General features: G+C 43.4%; 1 protein-coding gene across 1 annotated transcript; it reads left to right on the top strand.

The window, feature by feature from the left end:
- The first annotated feature begins 228 nt into the window (after positions 1–228).
- On the top strand, positions 229–13,271 carry zdhhc8a (zinc finger DHHC-type palmitoyltransferase 8a). Its single transcript, XM_069673554.1, is given in 10 exon segments — positions 229–332; positions 7,323–7,444; positions 7,531–7,688; positions 8,048–8,220; positions 9,344–9,446; positions 9,568–9,682; positions 9,718–9,872; positions 10,003–10,117; positions 11,388–11,500; positions 11,595–13,271. Coding segments are annotated over 10 exon segments (2,439 nt in total). The 3' UTR covers positions 12,876–13,271.
- The last annotated feature ends 2,721 nt before the right edge of the window (positions 13,272–15,992 follow it).

Below are 15,992 nucleotides of genomic sequence, written 5' to 3'. Positions count from 1 at the left end.
CTGCCTGCCGGCGCAGTCAGGACGGGACGCTGGAGCGGGCAGAGCCGCCGCAGGCTTTCACTTCTTTTTCCCTTTTTGTCTCCTTTTCGACTATGACTTTCTGTTTCGAGCGCTCTCGGGTTGATGAAAGACTTCGTTCGTGAAGACACAGGAACTAGTTGCACGGTGGTGCGTTTACTGTCGCTTCCGTTAGTATGAAGGGATTCTGATGTGTGCGGAGAGGACAGGATGCCCGCCAGCGGCGCCGACTCGCTGAAACCCAGCGCCTTCATCCCGGTGTGCACGGCCGCCTGCCTCTTGGTGGGCTCTACCTCCCTCTTCTTCGTCTTTACGTAAGTGCGATATATGTGATGAAAAGTTGGTGATTTGCACTGTTGGTTTGCTCCACAGAAAATCCATCCAGACATCCATTGCTTTTCTTCCGCCATGCATCAGGTATACTTTCACTCTAATATGTTTTTATTTTTGCACGTGGAATTATATTTTTAAACCATACAATGTCGCCCATTACCTCCCTCTCATATGTTCTTAAGCTTAATATATAATATACACTTTAACTCAAATCTTTCTACTTTAAAAGCTGCTTAGTATTTATGTAAGAAATGCACAAAAAAGCACAATTTCTTCCTCTTCTTCTTCTCTGACTTCACTCTGCTGGCAGTCCCACCAGGGGCGGCTCACATCTGACCTGGTTGGCTCACAGTGTGGGCTAGTCTGGGTGCCTGCCCAGTGCACCCTGAGGACTCGCAGTAAGCACAGTTTTAAGGGATAAGCCACCCACAATCAACATCAGCGTAACAATATGTCTTTATGGCCCGCATCCATCATAAATTTCACTGAGGGGAAATCAAACATGCAGGCTTTCAAACCTCGTGGCGTGGTTCGTGTCGAGATCAGACCTGATTGAAAGTTAAGTTTCGATGCAACGTTTGGTGAAAGTGCTGGATAGTTAATTTTAGCCTCCTGGTTTTGACCTATTTGTGAGGTAAGGCAGAGCTAGTGGGAGGTTGAAAAGACTCAGCTCAAGCCAACGCTGCTGGCACTGCAGAGAAAAAAATTGAATACAATATCCCATAATGCCGTGGAATCCAATTTAGCTGAGAACTATAGGTTAGTCCGATTTATCCTATAGGTTTCAAAGCCTTATGTAAGTTAAGAACCCCCGAAGAAGAAAAACAAGCAGACTCGTGTCAGATATTAAAGTACTTTGAATATGAAACCCCCTCTGACATACTGAGTGAGCGCTCCCACCTCATCAGCTCTATGCCAGTCTACTGACCTTTGACCTCTGTAGCTACATCTGTCCTAGATTCTCCTGTATTCTCCAGCCGTGCACCATTTCCACTGGAATCTGACACCAGATTGGGAGTATGGGATTAGGATCCTATCGGCAATGCCATGTGATCCCCCATCTGGGAAAAATGGAGTCTGGCATCTCTGAATGTGGGATCTGTCAGGAAACTGTACCTGCTTTGACATACATTCGTTTAGTAGTTTTAGATAGTGGTTAATCTACATTATACTTTTATTTTTTTTAAGTTTTTTATCTATCTTAGTTATATTTTAAATCATAATCCATTCGGAGCTCTCTCTATCCCAGCATCCAAAGCTTATCAAACCCGTATTCACATGCGAGCCTGACAGCTGTCTACTTACAGAGTCCTGAGACGTTCTGGACGGAGACCCGGGCTCTCAGGCCAGAAACGGTCCAAAGAAACCCTGATGAACTCCATCTACACTCTGTGAGAGATAAAAAAAAAATCAATGACCTTCTGACGTGATAGATTGAAAAGAGACTTCCTAATTGGGACTGCATTGCTTAAACCAGCAAAAACCAGGACACTGCAAGTGATTGAAAGAACAGGAGATGAAGCTGCCTCTTATGGGACCAGGGTTGAGCTGAAATGACCTTATAACCTAAAATTGTTTCACAGAACTTCATCACACATCTTTGTTTGACTGTATAATCTGGAAGTACAGTAGTCTTAAAGGCTATTAATATCAGCACTAAACAGGAAGTTAGAAACATTTTCTTCCAGGAGAAAATTGGCAGAAACTCTTGTGTCTTGTCGACTTTTCTGATATGAGCTATAACCGGTTTAATATCCTGCGTTTCTGCCAAGTCAGCAGCTGCAGCTGGAGTGACTCACTTCCTCCGAAAGCAGAGACAGACAGGTGCCACACTCGGTTCAAGCCTCGCCATGATAACACTGATTCAGAGGGACGTCTCTTGTCATCTGCCATAGCATCACCGTGGCCTTTGCCCTGGTTGCTGTGAATCATGGGAACATTCGTGAATAACATCCAGTCGGGCCTTTTGTAGTTTTCTTTTCACTTTTTGTATCTATGAAAGCTTTTATCCTCAATTTTAATTCTAAACCCTGCAGCCATGTTTTATATAAAGTCACAGTCCTTTCATCTGGTGATATTCATGCAATTATAATGAGTGTGTGTACATTACAAGTGGGAGCATTTCTGTTTCATAGAGCACCACCCTCGAGATGGTGGAGTCTCTTTTGTCTTCCTCCGCCTGATAAAATTCATCGGTTGCTTGTTTCCTGCTTTTGTTCCTCTGACCGTGAACTTCTGTTTGGGTTGGTGCTTAAAGGTTTTGTGCATTGTTAGACTCGGGCAGGTCGCCTACGCCCAGCGGAGGCCACAGACATTAGAAAGACCAAGAAAGACGACCCTTGGAAATTAAATGATGTTGTACTCTGCCCACACCCAGATAAACTTTATATCTTCTGAGTAAACATTGTGTTCAGAATATGGAAATATATTGAAACTAGAAAAGATTATCTGCTGAAAAATGTGCTTGCTTAAGCTCAATATTGTAAGTGGAAACACTGTAAATAGATTAAAATGTCATAAAATGAAAATTATTTGCGTGAGAGTAAATTTAAAGCAGTCATGTAGTTCATTTTGCTGAACATTATCCACTGTAGCCACAAAAGGGATTAACAGTAAGCTAATGCTAAAAAGTTAGCATATTTACCCTTAAGGTATGAAATATATAAAAAGTGTAAACACAGGTTAACACTAGAACAGGTAGAGACGTGTCATTAAGTCAGTAATTTAGTATAGATAATTAAACTGCATTTTCTCTGGCTAACATTAGCTAACGTTAGCTAACTTGAGCTTCTACCAGCTAGCTAGTTAACATACCAGACGAAGGCTTTGGGAGCCAAACTCCTGAGTGTATTGAATTGAGTAGTGGTTTATTTTATTGCTAATAAATTTAGCTTTTAATTTGTTCCAAGTAACATTGTCTCTTTTTTGAAGGAGTTAACTTGTCAGCTAAAATGTTAGCATTAAAATGAGCTAAGCAAACTGTGCTAAGAAAGGCTTCCTAAAATGATATTTACAGTTATACTTATAATATCATGTACATTTTTTTTGTTTTTCATTTGTATTTTTTTGGCTGTATTATGACAGCTGAAGAGAGACAGGAAGTGTGGGGAGTAGGCTAGAGAGCGGCCAGGAGTCGAGCCTGCGATCAGTGCGTCGAGGACTGTAGCCTCAGCACATGGGGCGCCTGTTCTACCAACTGAGCTAAACTGGCGCACCAACATTCTGTATATTCCTGCTTCTTCTCCCATTTAAAGCTAAATACCAAACACTGAAATCAATCCTTTTTAAAAAAGGTGTCACACAGCAGCGATCCTAAATTGCCATCATCTGTACCAGACGGTGCACAGTGAGAGGAGAAATGATGAAACGTGGATGACACCAGTCACAGACCACGTGAAAGCACAGCGCTGTGACCGCATGACATTGTGGAGATTTATCGCCAAGTCTGTGGGAATTCACTCACTCCCAGTTGTTTCCTGTGCGGATGGTGGTGTCTAGAAATCTGACAGATTACATGGCGGTGATGTCATTTATCTAACTGTGACAATATTTTACTAAAAGAGCCCGGGCTGCCAGTAATAGTGAACTTCCCGCTCGACCCGCTGTGTTTGGAGCGTCTGCTGTGCCACTGACCCACTGTGGGGATGAGGGCCGCGTGCAGATTGCAGAGCAGCTTACTGTTCTATGTGATTTAATACAGCTCTGCCGGGCTGTTTCATTAGGTGGGGCTTGTCTTTGCCACGCTGCGGTGTAATGAACTGTCTCTCCCTGCGGTCCAGATGGCCTCAGGCCGATGATGATGGAGGCTCGCCGGCCTTGCAGAGGCGTCCGCATTGTAATCTGTTTGAAAAGAAATCAGTCAGATGAACTCTGACAGGGTTCAGTGTTTGATCTGCAGATGTGGAGCGGACAGTATTTCCATCAATCAATCAATCTTTATTTAAATAGTGGCAAAGCACAACACAAATGATCTCACAACACCAAGTCTGTCTTGTGCCGTTGATTCTTTGTGTGTAAAATGAGGCCGACTCACTCACTGTAAACCAAATCTACCCACAGGTACAAATAAAGTAACCTGAACCTGAACCTGAACATGTGCATATGGAGCAGGCTGTACTTTTTGTAATAATATTTAAAGAGGCGCAACATTAATATACCAATGAGCAAGCACTTAGCATCAATGGCAAAGAAAAACTTACTTTCAACAGGAAGAAACCTCGAGCAGAGCCACACTCATTCATTTACAACCATCTGCCGGGACTGGAAAGAAATAGGTAGAGAAGAAACACAGACAAACAAAGAGAATATTTGTCATTTTGTGCAATTTAGATGAATGTTATTGAATTCAATATGGGTTCCTTCAGTGAAAAAGAGGAAAAAGAGGAATAAGATCCTTATTTTAAAGACCAGGGACGATAATTTAAAGGGCCAGGTCACCGATTTTCAACCTGAGTCCTATCGTGCTATTATGGGGAGCTAATGCCATTATGGTAGGGAAAAAATGCAGTTTTGCTCTGTGCCTTTGGAGGACGCTATCCACTTCTCCAATGGGCCCTGGAAAACCTCCACCAGACTACGTAAAACGGCCGCATCCAAAAGGCCGGGGAGCTTGCTAAACTACACTTCCTCAATCTAGGACGCCCGCCTCCGATGTCTTGTTCAAGATTTTTTAGACGATCCACCGGTATATATTCTCGTCGTATTTCGGATTCTGTACTGCTCTGAGCCATTGCCTGTAGCGAAGCGGTAGTATTTCACTCCAGCGTCTTTCGCTGGGCCGTTCCTTTCAGAGGGAGGGGCACAATGCACTCTGGGTGTTGTAGGAATGTAGAACGGGCGAAACAATGAGCTGCTTGTACAACTTTCTCCACAGCTATGGCGCCAGCTTCACATATTATTGCTTCTATCGATTACAGAGAACACCAGCTTTGACTGACAGTGGAGAATTGCTCCTTTAAGAAGCCGTTCTGTAACTAACCAGCTCGAGTTACACAGCTTAATGTAACTGATCAACTGTGACAGTTTAAGCACATGTCAAACATGACCATATTTAGCGGAAGAACTTGGGACACAAATCCTGAATAGCAGCCTAAAGGGGGGAGGGGGTCATATTATACTCCTTAATCTTTTTGTCACATATTCACAGCTTCTTAAGGTCCTTGTAATTTAATTATGCTAAATTCACTCTAATCTACAAAGAACTTCTAAAGAAGTCCCATTTGGAAGCTCTTTGTGTTGTAATGCAGCAGTGGTAAATCAGTTGGACTCGTTCAGGTTGTACAGTATAAAGTAGCGTGCCGTTTGATTTGTGGCGAGCGTTGACGGCATGCACGCTCTGTTTATATCGAATGTGGGGGCTTCACAATGCACCGGACTGGCAGGAATGGTCTGTAATCCAGAGTTCATAATCCAGGGATTACTGGGTTTGCAGCTGGCATGGCATCAGCAGGCGTTCCTCTTGGGGTGGGGAAAGAACCCCTCCCCCACAGCCTGAGACCAGCCGGGGGGTTTGGGGATTGGAGCTGCTGCTGGGATGAAAAGCGGCGTTTTCACTTTTATAAGATTTTCTCTTTAATCAGTCATATATGAAGAAATATCTCGTTAGAAATAACCAGTTTTACACCTTTTTTCTGCTCCTGATGCTGCTTATACTGGTCGTCATATTTCCAATCAGCAGGCCTGTAACATACATTCATATCTCCTCTCTCTACCTACACTAAAACCGCACCACAAACTCCTTCAGATAGTAAATTCCCATGCACTATTTACAGTATATGTAGGTTAAACATGTGATGTTCAATCAAACACTGTAAATATAATCCAGTGAATCTTTTCCTCTCTGTCTATCACTGTAACCTGATTACACCGCCCCTCCCTCTAATCTCACACAGCCCAGATATAATCATACTCCCATTCAGCGCACACACACACACACACACGCACGCACAGAGTCTGTGCAAAAGATAAGTGATGGCTCTCTAAGATTTTTTGTGGCACACGCACAGAAAGAGACTGGTTCAAATGTAGACAGAAGACTCAGCTCAGTGCTGTTATACAAAAACAATGCACTGGATGCATCTACATCTGACATACTGAAGCTATTTTATAACAATCAATATGATTAAAACATTAACTTATATTCATATCCATTTTCATTCAAGTAAATTATTTGCATCGTGCAAATCGCTCAATCACTTAGCGATCTTGTCTCCCCAAAAAACTGCCCATCACATTTCATCGGATCCCGGGATGACGTCTTTTAAATGTTTTGTTTTGTCCAAACCAATGTTCCAAAAACCAGCGATGTTCATATTAGGATGTTATAAAACAGAGAAAAGCAGCAAATCCTTTTTTCGGCTTCTAAAATCCTCAAATCCTAAAGCGCCGGGTCTCACCAGCCTCCGCAGACTCTTTTTTTTGCAGAAATCAAGGGTTTATGCGGAAGAAGGGATTTCTGAATGATAGATGTAGACTGAAAAATTAATTGCTACCATTTTGGATCAGGAAAGTGATTTCTTAGGCTTTTTATTATGGAGAAATGGCAGATTATTGTTGGTTCAAGGTTTATTATATTCATTGTAAGTTAAAAAGGAACCTGTGTCTCGACTGATTGAGATAATCTCTCCTTGCATGCCTTTAAGTGTGCAGTCCTGCTTCATTGTGTTAGACAGATACAGTATGTGTCTCCTCTTGACTGCAGGGTACCCCATCATTTAATCCCCTGTTGCGGGCCCTGGTGAACACTCACTAATACACGCTTATCTTTCACTGTAAACAATTACTTTTAGGATCTGCTGCTCCCCTCAGAATAAATGGGATGAAGATTATCTTGTAAAATCTTTGTTGTGGCCCTGATTTGTGTTAACCTCAACCTCTGAGGGATGGATACCGACAAGGCTCAGAAACCCTCATGATACAAGCTACAAGTACAGGAAACAGTTTTTTCCTCCTCCTGTTGTTTGTATATTCAGATGCCCGTGGCTGGCTGTCACCATCTGCCCAGCTGTGCCGCCATGTTGTGCCATCCTCTTCCTTTTTGTGCTGGCCAACTTCACCATGGCCACCTTCATGGACGCTGGAGTGCTCCCAATGGGTGAGTAATCAAAGCAATGTTGTGCTTACATTTTTTTTATTTGTTGCCGTGTTTATTTTATCAGTTCTCATGTTTTGTTTTTCCAGCGAACGAGGATGAGGACAAGGACGATGAGTTTCGCGCTCCGCTGTACAAGAACGTGGACGTGAAGGGCGTCCAAGTGCGCATGAAGTGGTGCGCGTCGTGTCATTTCTACAGACCCCCGCGCTGCTCCCACTGCAGCGTCTGCGATCACTGCGTGGAGGTGAGTGCGCGGACTCATTTAAAGAAGAGGCAGAGGAGTTTTTATTAAGGAAAACAGCACACAAGGGGAGAATTAAATGGAGAAATGAATGCACAGATCAGGGGAGGAAAGTGTGGCAGTCTGTGTGTGTGGCGGGGGAAAGTCAATACAAGAGGATTTCTGCAGAGTGAGTGATGGACAGAGTGATGGAGGGAGAGAGAGATCTCTTAATCAGGTTAATCCTTTTTCTCAGATCCTTTGTAGTCTCCGTAGAAACGCAATTTGAAGGGTAAAACGGCCTGGTTTCAAGAGTGTTCAGAAGGCACAGCAGACGTTTAAGTTTGGGATGAATGCTCTGATTGGTTCGTTTTTCCTCTCAGGACTTCGACCACCACTGCCCCTGGGTGAACAACTGCATCGGGAGGCGGAACTACCGCTACTTCTTCCTGTTTCTGTTGTCGCTGACGGTGCACATGATCTGCGTGTTCAGCTTCGGCCTCATATACGTCCTGAACCACAAGGACGACTTGTGGAAGCTGCACTGCACCGTCACGTATCCTTACATGGATGTCTGTCTGTGTATTTTTGTAACTTTATTTTTATTGAGTTTTGCAGTGAACAAAAACAGTCACAGACAAAATACATAGCAGGTCAATAACGGAAATAAGACATGATTAATCTCTAGGCCAATTATAGATTCCATCTCTGCTACTACAACCAGCCAGCAGAGTTGAATCAAAGTCCCAGAAGATGAGGAAGTGATCAGCCAGGGAGCTTTCACACTTCCTCCAGCCGTGACCACATCCAAATCTATAATTGTTTTATCTTAGGAGTGGTGAAAAATCTAATAATATTTTCCCATGTGAACTCTCTCCAAATGTTCAGCCACTCCTCCTCTGATAGATCTATACTGGCTTCTTTCGCTCATTTAGACTTGACATACATTGTGGAGTGGCTCTTAGTGGACTGTAGGCATGATTACATTTTGGCAGACAGTTTTCTGTGGAGATTGGATTTATAAGCATCAATAAATACATTAAAGGGCCAGTTTTTCAACCTCAGTCCTATCATGCTATTAGCTAATGGGAGCTAATGCCATTATGGACGCTATCTGCTTCTCCAATGGGCCCTGGAAAACCTCCGCCAGACTACGTAAAACGCGTCATCTGGCGGAGGCCAGGGAGCTCGCTAAACTTCCTCAATCTAGGACGCCCGCCTCCGATGTCATGTCTCATTCAAAATCATCAGGTTTGAAATGTAGACTGCAGACCTGAAGATTTGTTAGACAATCCACCAATTCTCGTGGTATTTCGGACTCTCGCTGGGCTGTTCCTTTCAGAGGGACGGGCGCAATGCATGCTGGGTGTTGTAGGAATGTAGAATGGGCGAAAGCACAAGCTGTTTGTACAACTTCCTCCACAGCTATGGCGCCAATTTCAAATATTATTGCTTCTGTCGATTACAGAGAACACCAGCTTTGACTGACAGTGGCTTTTTTCCAGGGGCGAACTGCTCCTTTAAACAGATTAATTTCACTTCCTTTAGTAACTTTAATATTTCTGTTAAAGTGGTGCCTTACTTGGAGATATCTAAAGAAGTCCTGTCTGTTTAGATAATCGGTGAGATACCGTCTGTGTATTTCTCTGCGTAAATATTTTCCTTAACAGTACGTACAGTTTGGTTGTGATCAGTATATCAGGGCTGTTTCTTATCCCGGTCCTGGGTCTGGCTGGATTCCACCTGTACCTGGTCTCCAGAGGGCGCACCACCAACGAACAAGTCAGTTTGAATTTCCAAACATTAAACTACCATCAAGAGCAGTGGAAATGTCATTAAAAAGTGCGTTACATCAATAAAGTGCATATTTAGGACTATTTTTTTTCTCTTTGTGATCCTAAAGGTGACTGGGAAGTTTCAGGGAGGAGTTAATCCCTTCACACGAGGTTGTTGCAACAATCTGGAGTACCTGGTCTGCAGCCCCATCGCTCCAAAGTAAGATCCATTTCTCCAATTTTATCTCAAACTTTTCAGAAGTTCTGACACAACTCACTGACTGACTCATCATGTGACACCAGGTACACAGCGAGGCCCTGTAAGAAGACAGTGATCCACATTCAGCCTCCGTTCCTGAGACCGGAGATTGACAGGCAGATGTCAGTGAAAGTCCGTGACAACGGCATACAGAGTCAGGATCTCCATAATAAAGTATGCGGGGACAAATTGCACCCAGAATTACAATCACGCTCAGTTTTTCCAGACATCATCTAAGGATTGTAACCTCAGTTGTCAAGGGATTAGGTCTCTCATGTTTCACTGTGTTTTTTTCTCCTGCCAGCGGACGTCAGCAGGAGCTGTCGAGCTGTCAGACATCAAACAGATGAAAACTCCGCCGCCGCTGCCACCGAAACCAGAGCACGGCCTGCTGAAGAGCCACACGACGACCACCGACGGTACTGAAGGATGACACAAATACACTGTGATAACCAGACACAGCACTGAAGGAGTATTTTGACAGCTTAAAAACTTAGATATAGTGACAAAATATTAATTAAGGAAGCATCAGAGTCAGTTAAAAGATATGTTTAGCGGCAACACCAAAAGCAACAATGAACTATCTCTACAAACAAGTATCGCCTGTGTAGCTAATGCCCATTATAGGTTATTTCTCTTTGCCATAGAGCCCCATTGTTCTTCAACAACTATTACAAGTTAACAGTTAGCTAACACTGTTCCTTTGAACAACAGCACTGGACTTTATTTTTAGTCCATCCCACATAAACCGGCCTGATTGCATAATTACTTACAGGCTAGTTCAAGTTTTTATTTTCATACCCACATCAGTTACAGAGAAGCATCGGCTATAAAAAGAAATCTTACTTCTTAGACTCACTCCCACAATGCTTCGGCAGATATGTATAAAAAGAAAATCATGCAAGTAAAAATAAGTGTGTAAAACTGAGAATCAAGGACAATGAGTAAAGAACAATACATACAAAGATCAAATTGTAATGAGTTGTAATTTAGACAGGTTGTTCAGGAATGTAATATGTATATTCCTAATGCACAGAGCATATTGTGGAGGGTACAACCGGTATAAATACAGCATGTTTCAGCCAAATCTGTATTAATCCACAGCTGAAAATAGTCCCTAATAAAAGCACTTCAGTCAGACAACTCACATTTGTAACAGTTTGAAATGGTTAGCGTCCAGGCTCCGACCTCATCACTCCTCGCAGATTAAATTTACATGCAGAAATTTAAGGTTAGATGAGATAAGATCTGGTGCTGGGCAGCGGTGGCAATGACAGCAGAGGGAGAGACCGGAAATCTTGCAGCTTAAATAGAGCGCCAAATCGTGAGGAAGTGTTTTGTCAGGTGATTGTGGAGAGTGACGCATGCTAAGTGTGAAATCAGGGCAGCTCGAGGTGCCTGCCTGAACTGGCTTGCAGGCGTCGCTCCATTTTTTCCTCCTATAAGAGTAAAGTTGCTACAAACTACAGCGCCCACCTGTTTGAGCATATTATTTACCCTTTTTTAAAAATAACAATACTGTAGGATAAGGGTTAATATCTAATATAGTATGCTTTAAGTTATCACATATTAGACACCATGCATGCAGATGGTAGGCCAATATATTATAAAATGTATTGGCCTGATTGTTCTGAGCTGTTCTGTGGATTTCTGCGTCCTGTTATTGATCTCAAAGTGTTTTCTTTGCAGAGATGGGACACCACACCAAAACCATCATCCCTGTATCCATCCCCACTGTGCCGCAGTTACGGCCAGTCCTGGAGGCCATATCCAGAGGATCGTCACCCATTCCTCCAGAGCAGGTGCTTTAATTTATATATTTAAGTATGATCCTCAACATCCAAGTTCTGATCTTTGTCTGACACTTTGTTTTCTTGTTTCTGCTGTGTTGTGTAGTTGCTGAAGACTTGGGATCAGCAGGGGAACAACAGAAGTCCTGACCTGCGCTCTGAGCATAAAGAAAGCCCACTGAGAGGCATCCAGCAGGCCGGCCTGGTCATGCAGACCAACAGCATCTCTGGCCCGCTGCAGCTCAACTCTCTGACGCTCAACTCCCGCTCTCTCACGCTCAAACACAGCAATCGCCACGGCAGCAAGCCCCAGCTTCACGGCTTGCACAGTGACAGTTTAGGATCCAATCCTCCACCCGGCATCATCTCATCCGGCCTGCTGGCCAACCACAGCAGCAGCAGCCTCTCCTATGATAACCTCATGAACCCTGCAGACCCTCAGTTCCTGCCTCAGAGAGGGGCTCCACCTGTCGGGTACCACCCTCACTTTTTATCTCTGGGTGCAGATGGGTCTATGGTGCAGCGGCCCCCTCCTCACGCCTACAGCCCCGTGTTTATGGGCGTCACCAGACAGTCCCCTCAGCCTCGAGACACCTCCCCGTCTCTGCAGGGCCTCACCTCAAGGGATCCCTCTCCTTCCTTTCCGGGTTTCATCCAAAGAGACCCTTCCCCGTCTTTCCAAGGCCTGATGCAGAGAGACCTCGCAACCCAAAGCGTGACAACACGAGACCTCCCCCCTCCAAGTTTGGCGCCTCCAAGTCTCAGAGACAGCCTACGGGATCTCGGCCCGCAGGGTTTGACGCCTCCGAAGTCTGCCGGCGTGCGCTACGACAACTTCTCAAAGACCATCATGGCGTCGATTCACGAGAGACGGGAGATGGAGGAGAGGGAGAGGATGCTGCGTCTCCAGGCCAGATCTCAGGCCCTCTACGGCCCGGATGTTGGGATCTACGACATCCCCAGCAGGAGGAGTCTACCGCCGGACAACATCCACCGACCGCCAGGCTCCCGTGGACCGACTCCTCCTGCGTACGGCTCTAGGGAGTTCCTCATGAGCACAGGCATCCTCGGATACGGCATGAGGACGTCGCCGCTCTCCAGCTCGTCCACGTCGTCCCTGACTCGAGGCCCCAAAACGTCCAGCTCTCCTCTGCAGAGCAGCAGCAGCAGCAGCCTGCAGAGCAAAGGCAGGTCTTCCTCTCCTGCTTACTGCCCTCCTGACAGACAGACTCAACCCCTCCCTTCCAATACGTCCACTCTGCCCCGCTTACCCTCCTCATCCACTTCCTCTGCCCCCTCGTACGCCTCCTACGCCACCGCGAAGAGATCCTCGCTCACGTACTCCTCTGAGGGGAAGGACTCAGTCACCCTGGGAGCCCTGAAATAAAAAAAAAGGAAATCATACTCCATGTTTCTGGTGGTGTGAATGAATCATCTATGCAGTGTTAGTCTCAGTCTTCACAGCTCCTAAACACTTTGTAAATAAGAGGCCGGTTGGGACTTTTCCTGTGTGGGAGGGTGTGTGAGAAACAAACACACAGCGAGGAATAAACTTGGAAATATTCTTTAAAAAGTCTCGTCCAAATCTTAATAAAAAAAACGGTGAATCTCAGGATAGTTGTGCCTCCTCTTACAAACAGAGCGAGCTCTATAAACTCAGTGAGCGCAGAAGGGCTATGCGAGGACTACAGATGGACTTTCTATCTGCTTGTGTGTGTTTTGATATATTGCTTTTTGTGAAATGATGTAACGACGTACCATCGAATTTGTCTCCCGCTGCAAACGACCCAGTTTAATAAAGTTTTGTAGTTGTTTATATGAATAAACTTATTTTGTAATTTTCATTTCTGCTTTTACTTGATTCTCTCGTGTGGATGGATGCTGATGAACGCACACGCATACAGCTACAAAACATTTAACTAAACTAAGTTTAAGGTTTTATATTTTTAATTTACAAAAGCAGAAATGCATTTTACTGCTGGTTATCAGTCAAAAATATTATACTTGTTTAAGGTTATTTAAGGTGCTTATAATTCAACCTGTAACCCAAGCTAAAATGCACTTAAACATGTTCATTCGTTTCCTTTTAAAGCTGCTAAAGTGCAGAAATAAATGCACTTCTACGGCAGCAGATTAAAATAATGGGGAGTTGAATTAAAATATAACACTTTGTTGGAATGATTTACTGTCTCTGCAATGCAAGTTTCTGCTTTACATTTGTGAGTGGCGCCCTCTAGTGGACGGTTTCAAGTGGTTTGATGTGAACGAGGCGGTCAGATCCAGCAGATGATGCTATTGTGTGTGAAATGCCAAAAAACAGCACGACAAGGGCTGCAAGTAAGACCAGGCTCTCTGCAGTGTGACCTATATTGTGACAGGTCCGTTCTGCAAAGCACTTTATCATCACTACAGGTGCTTCAGAATAATTCAATAAGATGAGATTACTCCCAAAGGAAATGATGGTGCCAGATTGCTCCAAAAATACAAGAAACAACTGTATGTGTTAATGCAAAATATAAGATAATAACGTAATTATTAATTAAATAATATAATAATTTATTATGCAATATTTCATTTTACTTATTATCAACCATATTTTGGTCAACCGTGTTTTTGACTTGGTGCAATTTTTTTGTTTAAAAACTTCCACAACAAGTGAAAGGTGTACATAATTATTACTGATATTATTATTGTATTTTATTGTCTTTTCGTCATGCACTTGTTTTACCCTGTCCTTCTGAGCTGTTGTAACAAATGAATTTCCCCCGATGTGCGATCATAAGATAGATAAGATAATCCTTCATGTGTTACAGCAGCACAAAGACAAATAGCAAGTAAGTAAATACGGTATAAAAATAAGTATAATTAAAATAGTTATATACAGCTGTTATACAAGGAGGAGTAAGTGACAAGTTAAAGTGACAGTTATGATATAAAGTGACATGTATGGGTGATAGCAGATTATACAGTATGATATGAAGCATAACGATATGGTACAATATACGGTGCAGTATAAAAGTGGCAATAAATACAGAACAGTGTATCACAGTATGTATATGTATATAATGTTGTATGACAGTATTAAGTCAACAGTAAAAATTTAATATAAACATTAAAGCCGCAATTATATAGTACAATAGTATAATATAATATCCATCCATCCATCCATTATCTATAATGCTTATCCTGTTCAGGGTCACGGGGGGCTGGAGCCTATCCCAGCTGTCATTGGGCGAAGGGCGGGGTTACACCTTGTACTGGTCGCCAGTCAATCACAGGGCCGACACATAGAGACAGACAACCTTTCACACTCACACCCACACCTATGGGCAATTTAGAGTCACCAATTAACCTTTCAAGCATGTCTTTGGACTGTGGGAGGAAGCCGGAGACCCCGGAGGGAACCCACGCATGCACAAGAGAACATGCAAACTCCGCACAGAAAGGCTCACCTTGCCCGAACCGGTGACCTTCTAGCTGTGAGGCAACAGCGCTAACCACTGCACCAGCGTATAATATACAGTATGATGTATTATTAATAAGATTAATAATAATATAAGATATAACAGCAAGTATAGAAGTAAGTTAGATCAGCAGAGAGATGATGACGTGCGAGCGATGAGAGTCTAATAATAATAAATCAGGAGTATGTGTGTGAGGTTGTGTTCCTGTTTGACGGGGGTCACATGAAGAACCCAGTGACAATTTTCACATTTCAGTTTGTCAGACAGCTTTAAAACTCTGCCCTTCCTGCTGGCCTTCAGCCTCCGGGCAGGCTTATAAGTCACTCACAGCCTTTGTGGCAGAAATTTCAAAATAAAACACACTTTTTTATTAACATGCGCTTGCGATCAACAATCACACATTTGTGTTTGGGCAATAAAAGTCGAGACTTGACACTTTGAGGTCGGGGCTTTTCATGTGAGTTATTGTTGCTGGTGACCTCCGAGCAGGTGGGAGTGCAGATATGATAACAGGACAGCTTAAAAGGCCCGGGCTGATTTAAACTGTTGGCAGGAAGACTGACAGATCCCTCACTAGACCGGTAAACTCAGTGAGGCTTAGTTAAAGACCTGACAACAACAAAAGACATGGAGTATGAGAAAAAAGAAAACAGAAGATCTCTCAGTTAGAGTGCCAGGAAAGCAACAAGTGAGGTGTAAACAACGTTGTTCAGCAGTCGTTTGAGGAGTTGTTCTTGCCAGAAATATCTAACAAGATTGCAGATTGTGTAACACAGTCTTTGCACTCAAGAGATTGTGAAACAACAGAAAGGAAAACAGAGGAGAGAAGAAGACATCATCAAGACTTTTAAAGCATCATTAGAGCCCAAGAGGGGTGAACAATCATTGACTTCCTCTTACAGCGTATGAACCAGAGCTTAACAAACATGACAACTTGTTTTATTTGTATTTTTCAGCCCTCCTTCACTAAACAAAAGATATTTTTTTCCTCCTTAAAGGAGCTTTTCTAAAATGGTCTTCAATGGGATAAATCTTCAAAT

This window comes from Semicossyphus pulcher, unplaced genomic scaffold (genome assembly GCF_022749685.1).
Source record: "Semicossyphus pulcher isolate SPU_LCO1_2020_fin unplaced genomic scaffold, fSemPul1.0.p SCAF_22, whole genome shotgun sequence".
In the NCBI taxonomy this organism is placed as follows: Eukaryota; Metazoa; Chordata; class Actinopteri; order Labriformes; family Labridae; genus Semicossyphus; species Semicossyphus pulcher.
This window is presented reverse-complemented; position numbering and strand designations above follow the sequence as displayed.